The sequence below is a fragment of the Watersipora subatra genome, chromosome 8, assembly GCF_963576615.1.
Source record: "Watersipora subatra chromosome 8, tzWatSuba1.1, whole genome shotgun sequence".
NCBI classification, from domain to species: Eukaryota; Metazoa; Bryozoa; class Gymnolaemata; order Cheilostomatida; family Watersiporidae; genus Watersipora; species Watersipora subatra.
In genome coordinates, this window is record NC_088715.1 from 35562950 (window position 1) to 35584886 (window position 21937).

The following is a 21937-nucleotide window of genomic DNA, read 5'->3' on the forward strand; positions in this document are numbered from 1 at the left end:
TGGTTAGCATTCTTTATATTCTATTGTTATATAATTTTATATATTTTATAATAATATATAACATTATATATAATTATATATAGTATAATATATTATATACTCATTTGGTTTACTCGTAAATGTTTTTTGTAGATTTTGCTGAGTTTATGTGGTGTCTCAACTTTACCATATTTCTCTGGATATTAATCTTCAAAGAAAGAGACACATCTAATTACGAATGGTAAGATTAAACTGTGGAGTACTTTTAGTTGTCATTGTTGTATTTGAAAATAAAATATAATTCATTAATTTGAACCAAATTAGAGATTTTTTAGGTAAAGAGTCTGCTCGTAAGCAGGGTAGATAAATTATCAGTCATCATGAGATGTAATGTCTATAGAATCAGCTAGAAAATATCCAGCATTATTTTCTGCCTGTGGAAGTTTCACATGTTAACACTAAAAACCACTAGTTTTAAAGATAGGAAGAAAAAATATTTAAAAGGTTGTATGAGCTGGCTTTTTTTGGTTTTTAAAAAAATTATTTAAAAACTATCTTTCATTTTTTATTTATGTTCAGCGCAAAAATCTATTCACAGCTGATCAAAAAATATTAAATGTAAGTTTGCAGCAACAAATTCATTTCACAGAAATGCGTGAGCAAAATTAGTTTTTTGTAGAAGTTCAAAATTTTCTAAATTGTTTGTATATTAATATTGTAAGAGTGTCAGGATTTAGGTAATTGTTCTCTTAACTGATGCTAAAAATAGTAATGATAAAAGTTTGAATAGAGCAGCTGAATGAACTCTACAGTTGACGCTGTAAACTTTATGAGCTGTAACAACAAAAACTCTAATACAGCATACCTACAACTGACTTGTTATCAAAGTGCGCATTAGAAACTACAGTTTTACGTAATGTAAACTGACTGATGTATACTTCTAAAATATATTAGTATATATTATTATAAATACAGGTGTCAAAATTATTCAAACCAAACAAGCGCTAACAGTTGTTCAATAAGAAAATGAATTCCTCACAACGTTATCTCAAATGATTCATATATATTACATGTTATTTGCCACCACGCAGCACAAATATATATGTGGTTTCAACTTTCGAACTAAAAAGTTAATAATTGTTGGTTTTGTGTTATTTGTAACATCAGTAACAGATGATAAAGTACTGTTATCATTGTAACGGTCTATTCAATAAACATCGCATAAATTCTAGCTTTGTAAATTTTAAACCTTAGCATATTTTTGTTATAAATATATATAACACTGCAACTTTTTCTAACTATATTTGTGTGCCGCTATAAAATACCCTACTTAACAGTTTGCTGTTAACCGGCTAGTAACAAACAGTATTATGTGTAAATGGTGTGTCAGAACCTTTCTCTTTCCTCCACAAGCAACCAAGACACTTGAGTACAAGAGGAAATGAATATACTTTTTTTCAAAATATATATAATGCAACAGTTTAGAGTATGCATCAATCAACTGATGATATGAGATGTTCAAGTACTTTGCTTGAAAATGCTTATCTAGGTTCCTTTTATACGTAGCATTTAGGTAAGCTGCACCCCTTGGTTGCAAAGGCCGACTCATTAGTAGGCCAGAACTCTGCCGCGGACGCGGTGGTTGACCTGGTCGCCGTATCTTGCATTGCACATTCAGCTGAATCAGGGGTCGGCTTGGTTTCTTCTTTAGTCTCAGTTGTTCTCTCCCATATCAGAGGGGCCAAGCAAGTCTCCTAAGCTCAGCTCGCTAGCTTGACTACATAGGTGCTTTGGCTCTTGGCCTTAGCATCTCTTACCACAACACTCTCTCTTTCCCCCTTCCCACAGTAGAGGCCTTGGGGGCCTCTAGCTCATACTTTGTGAACTCACGAGTCATTGGGCTTCTTGGCCCGAATAAAACCTGCTTTTCACTAGAGCATTTCTTGCCAGTGGGAACTATTCAAATGAAGCTTTCTTTTCGTCTTATGGCAGTCTTGGAGCAACTGATCTGCAGGCTCATATCCCGATATGCCTGTATTGCAGATCAGTTGCTTTGTCAGTCTGTCCTGATGGGTCATAGTTGCAGGGAGGCTGGAGCAGCTGGTTCTTTTGCCAGTGAGTCAATCAGTCGACGGTACCAGGGCGCTGTGCAAAGCAGAAAGCAGCTCCAAGTTGTTGAGTCAGAGCTAGCTTCGGTTACTCAGCCAGCATCCCCCTATGGCTCTCCTTGGTTTAGTGCTTGTTCACTCTGACTTGCTTGTTCACCGCTCTTTTCAATAGCTGGTGGGATGTAGTCAGGGTAGGGCACACAGTTTTATGGAAAGTACATGTGGCTATTCTTTAATTTTCAGGGAGGTGTACCACTTAGCTCATGCGATAGACAAAGTCTTTGAATTTGCCACCTCTGTGCCTCTTGGTGTGATTTTACATAGTCAAGGAATACATGCTGCCACTGGCAAGGACACACACAAATGGCAAAGTTTTAAAGAACAAACGCTCCTCCTAACGCTCATAGAGTAGCTGCATAACTCGCAGGAGTCTGGTTAGTCTGCTTCTGTAAAGCCTCCTTGCCATCAATTCAAGTTTCTTGCATAATGAATTTTTTGGTCTTTACCAAAGTTTTCTTGATAGGCTGGTCATTCTCCTTTTCTATCACCAGCATTAGAGTCGCAGTGACAGCGGGAAAGTGTTAAAGACCAACTCTTCTGCAGACTCGGTTTCCATTATCTGAGAGACACAAGTCGTCGCGGTGAGCTCGGCCTTTTATAGCCCCTCTATTCGAGGTTTTCATCAATCTCGAGTGACATAAGTTTATCCAAATCTGACTGGCTAGGGGTTTTTTCTAGTTCTTTGTCTTTGTAGGGTACTATATCAGCTAGTCTAGGTCAGCTGGTAGTAGAGGTCTAAGCCCCAACCTGGTGTGGCTCAACACCAGTCTCTCTGCCACTAGAAACAGAGTTATTCACAAAGGCAGCCTGGCCAAAACGCTCCCCAACTCCTTCATCTTTCTCAGTGGAGAATTCCACTGCTTCTTTGGGGTCTGCTGCCCGGCAGACTCAGGCTGGCCACTCAGACATATGACCACAAGTTCTTCATCTGAGTCTAGAAGGCCCTTTAAATATTTGCCTGTCTCCAAAGTCCTCAGCTGGCTCAACATCTCTTCTAAAGAATCACTAAGCTTACTTTGCAAGGACGCGATGGCGAGCTCAGTGAAATGCTATCAATGTAAGCTTCAAGCTGTAGTCACTCATCAGCGTTTTAAAGTGGAAATAGCCTTTCCACAGCTAAGTTTTGAACTTGGCGCTTTTCTTCTGCCTCAATATCCTTCCAACAGAATATTATTGGATTGGCTATCCTCGTGTTAAGACACACCCATTTTCTATACTAATACTTCTTTTTATCCAAGCCAATTGAGGATTCTGCCTAGCAATCTTTGAGGCTGGTTTTCAAAACCCTAGGGCTGAGCTGGTTGTTCTGAAATGCCAAGATTAGCGCTTTGCTTTTTCGTCTCAGCTCTCCAGTCCTTGTGGCATCCAGTATACAACAGGGTAACTTTATTTGTCCTTTTACCAGGGCACTGTCTTTCCTTTTTTTGGTTTTTTGCCTCTTTTATGTTGAGACCTCTGTGCGGCAACATAGTAACTAGTTTGCCTCAAGTGTTCCAGACATATGTTATAAGGCTTGAGCCAGCCTTCGCTTTGAATTAATGACTTTTCTTGTTGTTTCATTTGGTATGTGTGGTTGAGCCTCCTTTTTATAAAATGGTATAGTTCCAAAAACCTAGCCTGTAGCTTTGGATGGCCACTTTTTTTCCGCCACTTATCAACCATCCATACCCAGTCTCTAGAGGCAGGGAGGAGTGGTTCTTTTCTCTCTTCTTGTTTTATCGCTATCTGCATATGTCTGAGTGTTGCATGTACCTCTTCCAGCCTTTGGAGTAGCTTTACCATTACTTATATGTTGTTTGTGTCTCTGTGGGTAGAAGATGGTACTTCAGCTGGTCTAGCAGGCGCAGTTCTTTTCCAAGCATTAGCATGTTTGTTGTTTATCTGTATGCCTACACTACTGAATAAGCAACATGTCTCATTCTTTTTGGTCTCTAGTTAGTAGAAGTGCTCTTAGTGAGTCGCCCCGTTGTCAGTTATTGCGCACCACTATTTCATTGTCCTGAGGATAGTATGGAGTAGTGTGTGACTTTTCACATGCCATAGTTAACACAACTCGATCATTAGTTGAGTCTCAAACTGCTCTTTTTTATTTGTGTGAATCTGTTCTGGCAAACCCGTCTACCAGAAAACTCTTTTTTTTCAAGGCATTGGCTACCATAGGTGCCGTAGCTTTCGAAAAGGCCAAAGCATTTTGCCATAGTCTTATGTGGTCAGTTAGCATCAATATCTACTTATTGTCCTTTTGTGTCATTAGCAGTGGCCACACCAAGTCTACTGCTACCTTCTGCCAAGGGCATTCGTCATACAGTCTCTGTCCGTTTCCAGCAATCCTTGCCTCACGGGACTTTGCGGCTTGGCACACCTCTCAACTCTTGACCCATTTCCCTCATAGTCACTGTCAGTCCTAGCGAGTACCAGATGAGATGGAAACCAATAGTCATCCTGCCCACCCCAGAGTCGGGCAAGGCATGTGTTTGCAAAACAGTGAATTCTCTGATACGCGGTGGATAGATTGCATACCAGATGGGCTAGTTGTTGGCTAATGTCCTGGCTTTCAAGTCATCTCTTTTTCTCTTTCATCTAGCTGTATTCAAAAAAATGGTCGAATTTTGAGTAATTGCCAAAATTTCCGACGCTCAGCTTCAGTTGCTGTTTTCAGTCGCTCAAGAGAGTTCGGTGCTTAGTGGCTACTGGTCCTTGGCCTGTGGAGTGTGTTCATGCTAGCTGCTTGCCAGCCTCACCTCGATTCTTTACCCAAGATGTGTCTCAAAGTTTCAAAGTGACTTCAGCCAGTCCTTGGTCTTACCTCTGCTGCCACATTAGCATCAGATTGGCCCATATGACCGGCCATCTCGCAAATGGTTCTAGCGACTCATGACACCGCTGTAGGGCTTTTTTCAATTCTACTCTACAAAGACTGACTTCCCATAGATAGCTCTTTTTGGTTGGGTTTTCCATCCCTTAGCTTGATGAGCGCACATTGTTGGCAGTGAGGTCATCGAGATTGAAAGGCCTGTTGACTCAGCACATCAGCTTTCCCAAAGCGCAAGTTGGCCCTAATGTTCCAACTTGTGTGGGAACTCTGCCAACATCTCCAAACATTTTCCTACCTGGTTGGATAGTTTCTTTCTCCAGCATAACCAGCAAAAGAAGGCCAAAGTAAGAACTGCTGGTTATACAGATACAGTTAGAAGAGCTTCTTAGCTTTGACTACAAACAGTGGCTCTTGATGAATTGCTCAATAATTCCGCTCCACTGTCACTAGGGCTTTGCTGAAATATTCAATTCCTTTCTCTACTCCGTTTTGGACCTGGAACAGCACTGTCCTACTCTGCACCCACTGGTATCCCTGTTCAAGATATATGGCTGGCTTAGATTTAGGTACTTCCATCATGGGTGCCAAAGAGATGTAGTCTTTCAGAGCTTTGAAAGCAGCTTGCTCTTCTTTTTCTCATAGCCATGTTTCCACTTTTTTCGTTAGCTTTTGCAGCAATCGTACCTTGGCAGCAAAGCTCAAGATTTACTGTTGGATGTCTCATACGTGTCCAGGAAACCTTGTAATTTTTGGAGCCCTCAGGTGTTGAACACTCTCACACTCTCTCTTGGACTCCTTGGTGTCAGTACCCATCCCTTCTACACTGTGCACTGAACACATGGCCCAGATAAAGCATTTGCAATTGGAACAGCTCGCACTTGGTCAGTTTCAGCTTGAGCTCAGTTCCCTTCAATTTATAGAATACTTATTTCAACCAATGCAGGTTTGTTTCAAAACCTGGTGCAATCACTGTTATTTCATACAGCAGTAAAGCAGTTGAATTTGTTAATGCATGTCATGTAAGACCTGCTCCATCAACCTCTAGAAGGTGGCTGGCATCAACGTGAGTCCAAAGATTAAATCCTTCTACTTCCAAATGCAGCAGTAAGTTGCAAATGCCAATGTCTTTTGGACGTTGCCATCCATGGGCACTTGCCAGTAGTCACTGACTAGCTCTATTGTGCTGAAAAACTTGCTGCTAGGGAGGGCGTCAAAATATTGTTGATCTGGGAAAGGGTGTAAGCGCCCTGTTCAGTGACTGCTTGCAGTCGCCGATAGTTGAGGTAGATCTTTCATTTCCCATCTTTCTTCCATACCAACACTACTGAGAAACTTTTGGTGCCTTCCACTAGCTCAATGAGCTCTAACTGGAGAGCTCATGTACTTGGCATTGCGCCTCGGTTTTTTTCTGTTATGGAAGCCGGGTGGGGGTTGGCGTATGGGCCAATCTCTTTCCTTAAGTGAAATGGAATGCTCTACCTTAGGTGTCGAGACCATGTCTCATATGCTTTTGATGACCATGCTCTTGTACTATGTAGGCAGTTCCGCCAACCTTTTTACCTGTTTACGCTCTGTGAAATTTTTTTCTGCTGTACAAAACACGTCTTCTGAGGGTTGGCACTCCTTGGTCCAGTGCTTTTGCACTTCAATTTGCAAAACCTAAGCCAGAGAAAAGCAGTTCCTTACCAAATCAGTGGTCTTACACTCTTGTGAACATGCCAACTGTGGAGTCAGTTCAAAGTTATGAAGGTAGTTCTGTGAAGTTCAGGCACTGCATGTCTAAGCTTCCCATTAGCCCAGGTTGATTAAAGCTCACAGCCAATAAACGAACCTCTGGGCAACGGTTGATTAGCTTCAACGAGCATAATTTTTAGTGGTGACTAAGGATAGAACCGCTATTTTAGTCCGGGCTGGCATCATTATGTCCCTCACCACCTGCACTTTGTTAAGGACAGTCACCTGCACAGGTAATATGTCACCTGCCGACGAAAACCACAGGCTGCTAAAACTGTAAAGCACACTAGTGGGCCACCTAAAACAGCATCCTCAAAACGGCATCCTAACTGATGTGGCTCACCACAAAAACTTCCTTAGTCTTTACATCCTGATGAAGTGTCAGCAACCATACAACTCCATAAAATAACACCACATTCCATCGAGTTTGAGACCGGGGATGTCTCTCCTCAAAAGTCACAGTTAACTCGCACTCTGAGAGAGTCTGTTTAATACTTGCTGGCTCAGCAAGTTTGTGGTGCATCAGGTATCAATAAGAATTAGATGAACAACACCCCCTTATTTCCTGGAAAAAAGTAGCTAGTAGAATAGGCCACTCTAGAGCCTGTGTTCATTAAGGCAAGTTAACTGCTGAGGCAGACTTTTGTTGAGCCAGTTTGGTCTGAGAAGAGCACTGTTTGGCTCAGCTCTGTCACTTTGAATGCAAGCTTCTAAACATTTGTTAGCCTGGTTTCTCAGGGTCTGGTTTTAAGTATGCTCCTGGCAATTGCCTAGTGTAGCTCACTCAAACATTATTTGTGTTTCCACAACCAGCTGTTTCCCAGGTACTTGAGCTTCAGCTTTTTTAAGGCCTCATAGTAATTGTTATGTTTCTGCACAGAAGCAATTAAATAGAGTATTAAATTAGAGGAATGGTTTATTGCACACTCCAGAGACAACTGATTTGATAACAGAAAACCCAAGTATTTATATGTTTGGTCATAGAAAAGCTTTGTAAAAAGCTACAAGCATTATTAATAGCTATAATGAGACAGTACTATATAATATTAGCTTGTATAAAGCTTTAGCTAAAAAGCATAATGTTTGTTGGCAAAGTACCAGTAATACTTGGCACTTGCATGACACCTCCTCACTAAGCTAAAGGTTCTTTCTGGTTCTTTTAGACCTTCGGGGTTTGTCTCTGCTATACTCATCTCCATCAGGTAGACGAGGGTTGCGTGGTCTTCTTCTAGACGAAGGTTGCTCTGTTACAGTTGTAGGGGCTGGTAGTTGCAGTTTTGTCTCCTCTGTTATATCAGGTTTATCTCCAGGGTCTTGATCTTCTTCTGTTGAGTATCTTGGTCTGAGTTGTTCAACATGTCTTCTCCAAGTAGGTCCCTTTGGTACCACTTTGACATTGAGACTACGAGTTCCATATATCTTAGTAACAATGGCTGGAACCCATCTAGGTTGTCTGTTGCGTCTAGGTCCATGATACAAGGCATAGCATGGTGCTCCAAGATTGTAGCTGTGTATCTTGCTAACTGTCTTTTCTGCCGATCGGTTGACTTCTCTGGATTGATGAAACTGTGCTATGTGTGCGGGTGATGGCAATAGGGTGTCAATCTTGCATCTCATCTGTCTTCCATTCAGCAGCTGACTGGGAGAGTATCCTGTAGGAAGTGGTGTCCTTCTATAGTGCATCAGGAACTGTTGTAGTGCAGATTTAGGTGAGAGTGACGATTTCTCCATGGCTTGTTTGAAGGATTGTACTAGTCTTTCAGCTGCGCCATTTGTAGCTGGATGGTAGGGTGCTCCAGTGAGGTGAACAATGCTTCTCTCTTGACACCACTGCTGAAACTCTCCTGAGGTGAAGCTGGTAGCATTGTCAGTGACTATGGTGTGAGGGTATCCAAAGTGTGCGAATATCTCCTCTAAGATGTCTGTGGTAGCTCTGGTAGAAGTAGATGACGTCCTGTGTATGCATGGATACTTTGAGTAGGCATCTATCATCACTAGCCATTGGCTGCCCATGAAGTTCACTGCATGATCTAGGTGAAGACGACTCCATGGCTTCTCAGGTAGCATCCAAGGATGTATAGGATACTTCTGTGGAAGCTTCTGGTGTTCAGCACAGGCAGTGCACTGTCGGCTTGTCTCCTCTATATCAGAGTCAATGCGAGGCCAATAGACAGCAGTTCGAGCTAGCTTCTTCATTCTTTCCATTCCAAAGTGTCCAAGGTGAAGGATCTTTAATACTTCCTGTTGTAACTTGACAGGAATGACTACTCTGTTGCCATATAGAAGACAACCTTCAGTGATAGAAAGTGAATCTGAGATCTTGTGGAAGAGTGACAGCTGAGTCTCCTTCATCTCTTTGTTACCAGGCCATCCTTCTGCTGTGTAGCGCATTACTGTGGCTAGTGTTGGGTCTTTCTTTGTCTCCTTTGCTAGAACATTGTAGTCTGTAGAGTTGAGCTGTTGTCCAATAGTGTGAATAGTGCATACTGTATCAACATCATCCTCATCTTCTCTTGCATCAAACTCTTTATCATGTCCAACTGGCAGTCTTGAGAGGACATCTGCATTTTGATGATGCTGGGTAGATCTGTATTCTATGGTGTAGCCATACTGATTTAGTACCAGTGCCCATCTTGCTAGTCTGTTGGCTGCTAGAGCTGGAACTCCTTTGGTAGGTCCTAGAAGTGTGAGAAGAGGTCTGTGGTCAGTTACCAAGATAAACCGTCGACCATACAGGTACTGGTGATACTTCTTTAGAGCAAATATGATTGAGAGAGCTTCTTTTTGTATTTGTCCATATTTCCTCTGTGTGCTGGTCAGTGTTTTTGAAACATTGGCTATTGGTCTCTCACTTCCATCAGGATAACGATGAAATAGTACAGCTCCCAGTCCAGTTTCTGAAGCATCACATGAGATTCCAATGTCAAGATCTGGGTTGAAGTGTGCTAAGACACTATCAGTTGGTAGCATATCTTTCAGTTTGTTGAAGCTCTTTTCTTGTTCAGTGCCCCACTTCCAGGTCTCTCCTTTGCGTGTCAGTTTGTGCAATGGTCCTGTGAGTTGTGACAGATTGGGTATGAACTTGCTGTAGAATTGTGTAGCTCCTAAGAAAGATCTTAGCTGAGTTAAGTCTGTTGGGACTGGCATCTGTTGTACTGCATCTGCCTTCTTTCCTTTAGTGATTCCCTTTGAAGTGAGTTTGTGTCCCAGATACTCTACTGTAGGTTGAGCAAAACAGCACTTGTCTTTTCTACATCTGAGCCCTCTTTCTTCTAATCTTTGAAGAAGTCGACGTAAGTTTTGTAGATGGCTCTCTGCATTGGCTCCACTCACTAGTATATCATCTAGGTATACTGCTACTCCTGGGAGGTCTTGTGTCAGTTGCTCCATGATTTTTTGAAAATACCCTGGTGCTGAGCTTATGCCAAAGGGCAACCTCTTCTGTAGTAGTACTCCTCGGTGTGTTGATAGTGCTAGTCGTCGTTGACTTCTGGTGCCAACAATATTTGATTGTAGGCATCTGCTAAATCAATCTTTGTGTAGCAATAGCCTCCACCTAGTTTTCTGATTAGATCTTCTGGTAGTGGGATAGGTTTCCTATGTGTTTCTAGCTGATTATTGATAGTCTTGGAGTAGTCTCCACATACTCTGATCTTCCCTGCAGCTTGACCTGTTGTAGATTTGCATACAGGTACAACTGGTGTTCCATACTGGTTGAATTGAGTTGGTTCCCATATGCCTTTAGCTACACCTGCTTCGTATGCTTGGTTGAGCTCTTCTGTCAAGGCAATAGGAACTGGTCTGGGTCGGCAGAAGACTGGCTTTGTTGAAGGTTTGAAGTTTATCTCTAGTTCAAAGTTCTTGAGACATCCTAGCTCGTCTTTGAATATTTCTGGAAATTCTTTGCACATTTCCTTACACTTGATTTGTAACCTCCCATCTGGCTGGTTCTCTGTGATTGTTGATACAAGGTTCTGTTGTAGCTTGTCATCAATAGAGATGCCTAGTTGCTGTATAGCAGTTCTTCCTAGTAGGTTGAGATCTTGTACAGCACTAATCACAAATGGTAGTCTGACTTCTTTCTGTGCATCCAATTGGGCAGTTAGCTCACATCTGCCAAGCGTCTCTATGAGATGTCCTGAGGCTGATTTGTAGTTAACTGTAGTAGGTTTTAGGTTTGGCTTTCCTAGCTTCTCCCATATTGATTTACAGATGAAGTTGTCACATGCTCCAGTGTCCAGTTCAAGTGTGAAGTTGTCTCCCTCCAGTTTGATGTTTTCAGCAAGTTTCACCATCTTGGTTGATGTGCATTCTATCATCTTTACTGGTTTTTCTGCTGCAGATGATTTCTTTTTCTTGCATGCTCTTTCTATGTGACCTTGTTTAGAACAAAAGTTGCAGGTGGCTGCTTTGAATCTGCAGTCATTCGCTGTATGGTTAGTTCGGTCACATCTGTAGCATAGCTTTCTTTCCTTCTGCTTGTCAGGTGTAGAGTTGTTTTTCTGGATTGGTTTGTATCTTGATTTCTGTTGAGCAACCTTGTTGACTTTAGACGAGTTTCCATAAACTGTCTCTTTGGCAACTTTAGCTGCTTCTTCTGTTTCCTGTGCTACCTGTATAGCTTTGTTGAAGTTGAGTTCATTGTCCTTGACCTTGAAGAGAGATTTGAGAACTGCTTCATTGTTTACAGAGCAGATAAATCTTGTTCTGAGAGCCTCATCTAATGGATCTGTAATGTCTATGAAGGCACATGTAGTTGCATCTTGACGAATTCTGGCAGCTAACTCTTGAATAGTTTCTCCAGGTTTCCTCTGCATGTCACTCCAATACTTGTAACGCTCTCTAACAATGAAGCGCTTAGGGTCATACTGGTCTTTGAGAATTTCCAGTATTTCATCCATGTTGAGGTCGTTGATCTGCTTGGGTGTTGAAAGCTGAGCTGCCATATTACTAAGCTGCTTGTAGAGTGTAGGCTGTTGGTTGGTGAGAAAAGTGCCAGCAATCTTGTCTTGATGAATAAAATTTGCTGCAATGAATGTGTTGAATCTGTCTATGTAATCTGTTAGTAGCTCTGCTGTTGGGTCAAAACCTGGGAAGGCTGGAACAGCGGTTGCAGCTGTTTCTTGTTTCCGTTGTAGGTTTTGTAGTAGTAGCTCCATCAGTTTCTTATTCTCCTCCATTCTTTCATCTTGCTGACGTCTGTATTCCTCTTGTTGCTGCTTGAACTCCTCATGCTGCTGTTGTCTATGCTCTTCTTGCTGCTTTCTCTGCTCCTCTTGCTGCTGTCTCTGGTCCTCCTGCTGCTTCTGCATTAGCTTGATCAGGTCTGCTACTTCTGCCATTGTAGTGGTGCAATTTTGAACAGTTACACTTGTAATAAACTAGAACTCTTTGTATCAATTTTATCAATGATAATATCTGAACAAAACTCTTTGTAACTGTTCAAAAGAGAAATCCTTGTCGCCAATTAGCTTCTGTTATATTTCTGCACAGAAGCAATTAAATAGAGTATTAAATTAGAGGAATGGTTTATTGCACACTCCAGAGATAACTGATTTGATAACAGAAAACCCAAGTATTTATATGTTTGGTCATAGAAAAGCTTTGTAAAAAGCTACAAGCATTATTAATAGCTATAATGAGACAGTACTATATAATATTAGCTTGTATAAAGCTTTAGCTAAAAAGCATAATGTTTGTTGGCAAAGTACCAGTAGTACTTGGCACTTGCATGACAGTAATTTTGGGTGGCTATGGTAGAAGACTTACAGGCTACTTAATTTTCTCATCTCGGTTGGATATAGCTGGAAATCTTTGCATCACCTTCTCATTATGGATGAATATAGCAGAAGGTTACTGCATCACCTTCCCATTCTAAGTGGATCTGGCAGAATATATCTGCGCCACTTCCCTATTATTGAAACTTTGCTGGCTCGAAGCTAACCTGGTTCAGTGCATTCAACCAGTTGGACAAACAGTCTTTGCCAAAATTTGAACGGTTAAGAATCTTATAGCAACCAGCAGTTGGCACTACTTTTGTGACTCTTTACTATTTTGTCAGTTTAGTAGCTTCATACTCAGGCAGTCCCCCCAAACATGCCCTCATCTCTGACAGTCTCAGCACTGAAGAGGTTTGGTAGATGCAGCCTCTTTAGCCCCTTGTCCTTCATCCTGCGGTTGTTGAACTTGCTTCGTCATCTGCTGCACCAATAGCGCAAGCTCACTGATGGTCTGGTTCATGCAACCACGGTCTGTTCTGCTGGCTCTTTTTTCATTGACCAGACGTTCATTGACTGATGCTTCCCAGAATTTAATTAGAAAAACTAAATGCCAACTTTGCCTGCATTAGTCAATGTGGGTGTTGGAATGGCCAGCAGATGTCGTTGTAGGGCAGGGTCATTCAGTGGGCTGCAGAACATTTCCTTGGTCAAATTAGCTTGTTGATAGTCCGGTAGGTCACTTTAAGCTACTCAGATCAGTTTTTTCACCTAAACGGCATGCTCGTGGCAAGCAGTTGTTGTCACCCTATTTAGGGTACTCAGTTCAGACAGAGCATGCTAAGGAAAAAGGCTGAAATGGGCTCATAGTTTGTCGAAAGCAGTTTCCCAAGCAGAAAAGCCAATTGGCTTGTTTACAATTCTTTACCTCTTCATTTGGGGCCTTCTAGAATTGCAGCACTCTACCTTTGAAAGTGACTAATAAAGTGTATGAGGTGGCTCAAACTGGTGAGTCGAAGCCTAGGCCCAGGAAAACATCAGCATCTTCTCCTGTACCTCCCCCAGATGCTCTGCACTTATGTTTACACTTCGAGCACATCCGATTTCCATCTTTGCACTTACTCTTACAAGAGGGATTTCTTGGATCTTTGGAGGAGGGCAGCCACTTTTTAGGCAGCTAGGCTTTCCTCCCTTTAAAAAGTATTTCGCCTTAGGTTACACATTATCCTTGGGTTCCTTTTTTCCTACTACTAAGATAGCTTTAGTTAGTACATTCAAGGGCCCATGGGCTCTTGCGGTGTCGGGATCCAAAATCTTGCTGCTGCCAACAGTGTAAAGGATCTGCCAAAATCCTTTACTTTACTCCACAATCAAACCAACCACTTGAGTACAATAGGAAATTAATATATATTTATCAAAATGTATATAATGGTACAGTTCAGAGTATGTGACAATCAACTGCATGGTATGAAACTTCTAGGGGCTTACCTTAGCTGGGCTCATCCCTACTTGATTTATACGCATCATTTTGGTAAGCTCCGATCCGTGACAGGCAAATGCAGTAGCAGGCTGGTCCTCTTCAGCCAACTCGGTGGCTAACTCGGTCATCCTCTCAGGCATTGCACTTCCAGCTTTTGCACGTCCGGCTGAGCCAGAGCCAGCGCGGTCTTTTCATAGGTCTCAAGCGTTTTCTCTCCCATCCTGAAGAAGCTAAGCTGGTCTTTTCAGCTTGGCTCGGTAGCTTGATTGTGTTGGTCTCTTCCAGCTCTAAGCCCTGTCATCTCCTGTCATCCCAAAATCATAGTTTTAAAATGTACAATTGCAAGGCTTTTTTCCCATCAACTTGTACTTTATACCATTTTTAATTCTTCTGAATTAATGCTCTTTGCATTTTTCATTAAACTTTGCTCTGTTATTCTTGACAACTAACTAACTAACTTCCCATTCTAACCAACCAACTCAGTTTTTTTTAAGTGACCCTTTTTTTTGGTTTAGTGACAGATGTATTCATGCTCCTTCCGGTTTAACTTGTAATCTGAATTTTATGCTTGACTTGTTACAATGCCCTATCTGATAGCAAATGACTCAAAAAGTTTCACATTTGATTAACTACTTGCCAAGTAAACTCAGCTACTTTATGATAATTCATCTACTTTCAGGGTATACACTCTACTTACATGGATAGTAAATTTGGCACTTGCCTGCATCCCTTTTGGTTTTAAAGGGGCCTATGGACCAGCATCAGCGCCATTCTGTTGGATTAGTGATGAACACCAGATACTAAGATACATTCTGTAAGATGATACTATTTATAACTTCTATGCATAGCATAATCTTTGAACCTTTTTTTCTGAAGTGGGTACTTCCCAGTTTTACTGTTTTGGAGTTTTTGCCTTGTCTTCCCAGTAAAGCTTTCTCAAAATACATGCTTGTCAGGTTTAGCTTTTAAGGTAATCAAATAATACAGAATATTTCTGACTTGCATAATATTTTTTTTTTCAGGTTCTGGATTCCAGTATTTTCAGGGCTGGTAATGATGGTAATTGCATTCATTTCCATGATATTTCGTGCTCGCAAAAGGCTTCAAGTATTTCAAGGGCCCTGTAGCTCATCTAGTTTTACAACATCAAAGAACACTGTAAGTAAGCAATTCTTAATTTTTAGAATGAGTTGTGGTATTTCCATCTACCTACCGAGTACATAACTACATACGCATTTCTGTACACTCTCTGATGATTATATTCCCTGCTAAAGCTTTACCGGGACTACATCTGAGGTGTTACTTTTATTTTGCAGAAGCTGATAGAGACATATCTCAAGCCACTGACAGTATATTTTATTCTATTCGTAATTATCAACATTGTTCAGCTAGCAAACAGGATTCAGAACATTGTTGATGGGGAACCAATGTTTGTCCTCACCATCTTCCATATAATCAGTATCAGTCTTTATGGTAAGTATAGGTTATTTCCGTATCTTATGTTCAGAGTAAATACAAGTAAATAGTAAAGTTAGAGTGTTAGAAACATGCTCACTAGGAGCGCGTAAAAACTAACCAAAAGCAAACATAATAATGGGAATACTCTATAGTATTTACATATGAGTGGTTTCATCAATTTTAAGCTTCAGTCTTTTCTGCATGTAAAAAGGTTAACGTAGTTTACTTGAATTTAATTGTAAATATTTTAATTCTAAGGGCTTTATCCAATATATTAGGTAAAATGTATATTAGTCAATAAGTGCTAATGTATAAAAATTAGAAATATGTCACAACGTTTGTTATTTTCCGTTAAGAAATATTCACCCATAGGAAGATCTATTTTCTGATGAATTATGTTTTCAAATATACTTATTTATTTCATTGATGACATTAAGCTGAGAATATATACTCAAGATATTAAGTTATGTTAAGTTATGTTATGCTCACTTGTTTTACTAGATGTTATTATTATCTGATAAATAGTTGTAGGCCAGTGTATTTAGTTTTAGAGACCAGAAAACAGTGAATAGTTTATCAAAATTAGAAAACATCAAATTACCTTTAAAGTACTGCAGTGTATTATATTCTAAATGGTTGTTCAATTTTTTGATGGCCAATTAACAGAAAATAGTTTTTTTAATTATAAATTTTAAATTTAGATGGTTCAGTGTAACAAGCTCAACTTCATCAGCAAGCAACAACTTTTCTTAACCAATGAACTTAACAAAACCTCATAGCTAATGTTGATGCACTTAGAGAGAGCTGACTTGCTTCTTTGTTCAGTTAAATTTTTTAGTTGTTGTTATGTTTACTATCTGTATTGGTATAGACGGCATAATGGTAATAAAGTTGTTTTTAATATGTTCTTAAATGTATTTAAAGGTCATGGTTTTTTCTACATAGAGTTGTCTTGGGTGTATGATAAGACAACTTTAAATACTTTGCACAATTATTAACTGAAATAATCTATGTCATATTAACTGCTAGAAATAAAGGTTGATAAACTGAAACAATTCGTTGTTAGTTAGTCGCACGCTTCAGTTGTAAGAGCATGAATCTAGCTGATATGAAATGTTGTGAGAGCATGAATCTAGCTGATATGAAATGTTGTGAGAGCATGAATCTAGCTGATATGAAATGTTGTGAGAGCATGAATCTAGCTGATATGAAATGTTGTAAGAGCATGAATCTAGCTGATATGAAATGTTGTAAGAGCATGAATCTAGCTGATATGAAATGTTGTAAGAGCATGAATCTAGCTGATATGAAATGTTGTAAGAGCATGAATCTAGCTGATATGAAATGTTGTAAGAGCATGAATCTAGCTGATATGAAATGTTGTAAGAGCATGAATCTAGCTGATATGAAATGTTGTAAGAGCATGAATCTAGCTGATATGAAATGTTGTAAGAGCATGAATCTAGCTGATATGAAATGTTGTAAGAGCATGAATCTAGCTGATATGAAATGTTGTAAGAGCATGAATCTAGCTGATATGAAATGTTGTGAGAGCATGAATCTAGCTGATATGAAATGAAAAATTGTTTTAATGAAACTTTGAGATAGTTCTGTTGTTATAAAAACTGTGACAAGCATCTTTGCTGCTCAAATTTTAACTATAGCTGACAAAATAGTTAAAGAATACTCCTCACTTCTCTTAACAGAAGTTGGTTTTTTCAGGTATGGCCCTGTGTATCCTGTAGGTATGGCCCTGTGTATACTGTAGGTATGGCCCTGTGTATACTGTAGGTATGGCCCTGTGTATACTGTAGGTATGGCCCTGTGTATACTGTAGGTATGGCCCTGTGTATCCTGTAGGTATGGTATATACTGTAGGTATGGTATATACTGTAGGTATGGTATATCAGGTATGGCCCTGTGTATACTGTAGGTATGGCCCTGTGTATCCTATTCTTTGCTACTAATGGAAAACAGTCTTTCAAGCCAGAAAAGTTTAAAGAGGGAACTGTGGAACTTATAAATAACTTTAAGCGCTGCAGGAAACCAGGTAAATTTTAATATTGAAGCCTTTGAGATGTTAAACATTAAAATTAATATTACTTTCTCTATTAGACGATATATTAGTTTAATTAAAGTAAAATTTGCAGTCATCTTAGAAGTGAGTCTATCTTAAGGTGATGAGAGTCTATCTTAGGGTGATGAGAGTCTATCTTAGGGTGATGAGAGTCTATCTTAGGGTGATGAGAGTCTATCTTAGGGTGATGAGATTCTATATTAGGGCGATGAGAGTCTACCTTAGGGTGATGAGAGTGCGGGAATAAAAGAACTTGTTTTATTAAAGCAGCTGCTGTTTCTAGTATGGGTTGTTACATCATTTATTAAAATTTACTTGCCAATTGTAGATCTCCTGCTCTCAATAGTTTTAGAGAGTTTTTAATACTTTTAGTTTTAAAACAATTAAAATGTTAAAATAAAATGTAACAGTGTTCACATTTTACTTTTTGATATTTTTCAAAAATATATTTTTGTTCAAGCCATTTTAAGTTTATTTGTGCATTGTGCATTGAGTATTATTCAATAGAGCCAAATATGTAGAAGGTTAGAAAACCAAAAGAAAAGGCATTTTAAGCAGAATGAAAAATCAGTTAATACTGAGATAATATTCGGTATTAAATAATTTGGTTCCATTTGGTCACATTAGTTTAGCTTCGATAATAAGATTTTGTGGTCTCATTTTCTAGTTTAACTGAGTATTTACAATCAGATGTATGCCCTTTCCGTCTCCAATTATCATACATGTATATAAAAATATATAGAGAGAAAAAAACAGAAAAGGCAATAGAGATACCAAAATAGTCAGACACTTCAATACAACAGACCATTGTGAAATAATTTTGTTTTCCAAAACAACGCAGTTTCATTGATGCAAGACACCAACTAAATGTTTACTTTTGGAAAGCATATCAATGTATAAGGTCTCTCAATATACTCAACCTTGTTTATATGTTCTTGAAAATTAATTTTACAAGCTAAAGATTGCTAACAGTGCTTGAATGTTATCATTTCATCAGTAAGCTAGATATCAACTATTTATGTAGTTTCAATAAATTAGTGCGTTCTTCTCTTTCTTTTTTCTTTTTCATTTACCTTTGTTTTTCAAAGTGTGAAAGATCAACTTAAAATATTATTGTGGATATTTTAATAATTCATCAAAAAGTTCTCATTAAATGTACTAAAACATATCAACTGATTTTTTTCAAATATCGATTCACCCAACTGCTAGTTAGTGTAGAAATTAGTAAAACTCTCATTTAATTATATTCGTTCTTGTTAAAGGTAAAAAGATTAAGAAAGTCAAGAAATTAATGAAACGTTATATTTAATCACGCAGATAATTCTAATAGTGCGCTGTGATCCCAAGTAGTAGTATCAACTTAGTCTAAACTTGAACAGCAACAGACCAAGAAGATGACAGACAGTTCAAAGAGCTCTACGGTTGTCTAAGGATGCTGTTAGAATAAAAATTTCAGTTTTAGACCTAGAGCTCTTGTTAATTCTTGTAGCATATCTCATATCTATCTGAACTGTTTGAATCTGTATCATTTGCAGCAAGAGTGGCACCGTACCAAGTCGAACCAACAGAATTAACTGGAACCTTTGCCTGAAAATCTACCCAGTGTTTTTTTTTCTCTTGTACTTTTACTCCTTTAATATTGTTTATACATCTACTCAGTGTTTTTATCTCTTGTACTTCTACTTCTTTGAAATTGTATATATATATATATATATATACATGTGTATATCTACCTGATGTTTTTACCCTTGTATTTCTGCTTCTGTAAGAATGTATATACATCTACCCAGTGCCTTTCTATCAAACATGCAAAAGAATGCAAATAAGGTTCAGCGGCTAGGAAAGTGTTTTTAGCCATCTCCATGAGGTCATTCATATTCCCACTAAGTAAAAAGGAGTACTACATTAAGAAATTTATAATCAATTAGTCCACATAAAATTAAAACTTATTTATTTGCCTTTTGTTTGCTTTCTTTTTGGAAAAAACTTTCACTCAATTATCATGCCAGAAACTCCAATTTTGTTTGCTAGCTCAGACCAGCTACAGAAAACAGCATTAGTTTACTCTCGATGAGCCAAAGTATTCAAGTACTTGAAACTTGGGCAATAAGTGTGTAAGTGTGGGTTCTGACAGCCCGTGAAAGCTTTATAACATATCTTTACCTAATCTAAATGACGTTTTGCTAATTAGATCAGCTTCGACTAAACTTCAAGTTCGTCAGTTTCCATTTAAACTGTACACTGTTTTGAGTCGTCACTAGTCACTATAAAATATAGTTAATTCACAGATTTGTTGTTTTATATATATATATATATATATATATATATATATAACAACAAATCTGTGAATGATATACAGCCAAACATGGATAACTCGTCCACGGATAGCTCGAACACATGGTTAATTCGAACTGTTTCTTTGGTCCGTTCCCGCGTAATGATAAATTGCTATAGATAACTCGAACTCAACACTGTTAATTCGAACTTTTTTTTGCCCAACGGCTTCCGAAACGGTTGTTATCGCTTTAGAAAATCACTTTATTCAAAGCCATAGAGGTAAACTTCATCTTTTCGTAATTCATAAGCGTCGTTATTACCACCATCGGCAAAATATTTTTGTCAACGACTTTTCTAAAAGTTTGGTGAAATTTGATTTATACTGCGATACGATGAATAGCACGGGCTAGCCGGGTCACGCGCGCAAGGATTTTCGCCACGCACATACAAAACAAAAATCGCATGTTGTTTTGTATGTGCGTGGCGAAAATCCTTGAGTGCGTGACACGGCTAGCCCGTGATGAATAGTTTTCCGACGTTGATTCCGTGTTGAATCAACGTCGGAATGTTGAATGTTTAAAACGTCTTAAAAATTGTTGTAATTAAACGTATACGCTGTCTGAGCTACAAAAAACTATTCATCGTTTGACCTAAACACAGAATACGTGTGTACATTCAATAAGTATCTATTAAAAAAGCGTGAGTGATATAGAATGTACCATAAAACCTCGTAAAACTTCTAATTGAACAGCCTCGGAGTGTTGCTCTTAACGAATCCCAGGTAAAGTAAGGTAATCTGCATAAACTTTAAGAAAAAACGGCAAAATTGATCGTGGGTAAAACCCCAAAAGAAAAAAATGTCTTTTCTTTTGAGCATTTCAACAACGATCAAGTTTTGCCAATGTCAATCTGAAAAACGTCCTGGCAATAACATCACCTCAAACAACAAACCAATCTCAAGTGATAGAAAAATCTCTATACTTTTTCATGAAAACGTTTTAAACTTTACATTAGAAGCATTTAATTTGAAACAAGCCATTTGTGCTTTTGATTTATATTATAGTTTGTATATGTACATGTATCTACTAATAAATAAGTAAATATATGGACTTGTGACAGTGCTCTGATAACTTGAACGCTCTGATAATTCGAACACTTTTGCTCGGTCCCTTGAAGTTCGAGTTATCCATGTTTGACTGTACATATATATATATATATATATATATATATATATATATATATATATACAGTGTAAACCACATATACTATATATATATATATTATATGTCTTTTATAATATATATATATATGTGTATATGTAAAAATAATTTACAAAGTAAGCATCAAGAAATCAAATGAATTGTAATAGTTTGTATAATTATGCAACAAGCATTACAAAAAATATACCTTAATATCAAAAGTATCAATACAGCAATTAATATAATATCTATATATTTAATAGCTAACCAATAGACAAACCCATAGATTCTCAATATGCATTGTCAACAGGTTGGACTTGAAAGAACTAACATAGACTTAAGGAATGATAGATTACTCATAATATAGTAACAATAATCAATGTCTATGATGTATCAGCGGGTACAAAGGACTAACTGATAGCTATAATAGCAAGAAGAACAACATGAGTAGCAACATTTGCAAAGTTAAAATATATCCAGTACATGCAAATTGTCGATTGCAGGCTGCTGTGTTAATATTATCTGGTCGGAAATAAGTCCTATTTTGCTAAATTGTGGATTTTTTGGAAAACAATTCTCGTACAACATTTTAAGCAGAACTTGTTTACATACTGAGTGAGCTTTACTCAGTGGGTTCATGAGCATAAAAAAGATGAAATACAAGGTGAAAGAAAATAAAACAATTATATCTTGCATAACGTCCTGATCGGCTAGAAGCAATTCTAAACCTCTGAGCGCTCAACTTCTGTTGGTTCAACTTGATAAGGAGCGACTCTAGCTGTAAAAAAGTAAAATAGTTTATTAGTTCTGAGTTGTGCCAAAGTAGATAAAATGTTTCTTAATTCTTAACCACAGCTTTCTAGTTTAGCAGCAGCTTTGAAAAGACAGACTTAGATTTAGAGTTGTTCTCAGTAACTCGGGGCAGTAACCCTCAACCCTTCTCAGCAGTAACTCAGGGCAGAAACTCTCTACCCTTCTCAGCAGTAACTCAGGGCAGTAACCCTCTACACTTCATAGCAATAACTCAGGGCAG

General features: G+C 38.6%; 2 protein-coding genes across 3 annotated transcripts in view; both read left to right on the top strand.

The window, feature by feature from the left end:
- The window catches only part of LOC137401977 (latrophilin receptor-like protein A), a 29440-nt gene extending 10235 nt beyond the window's left edge, over positions 1-19205 (top strand). Inside the window, exons 5-10 of one of the 2 annotated variants that reach the window (XM_068088446.1) lie at positions 133-220; positions 14573-14707; positions 14916-15051; positions 15210-15366; positions 17285-17401; positions 18964-19205. In XM_068088446.1, coding sequence (XP_067944547.1) covers positions 133-220; positions 14573-14707; positions 14916-15051; positions 15210-15366; positions 17285-17401; positions 18964-19019 — 689 coding nt within the window. In that variant the 3' untranslated portion in view covers positions 19020-19205. The remainder of the gene's footprint in view (positions 1-132; positions 221-14572; positions 14708-14915; positions 15052-15209; positions 15367-17284; positions 17402-18963) is intronic. The other variant, XM_068088447.1, reaches the window with a different exon arrangement.
- The window catches only part of LOC137401410 (uncharacterized), a 388865-nt gene that overhangs the window by 122786 nt on the left and 244142 nt on the right, over positions 1-21937 (top strand). The gene's annotated exons all lie outside the window — the stretch shown is intronic.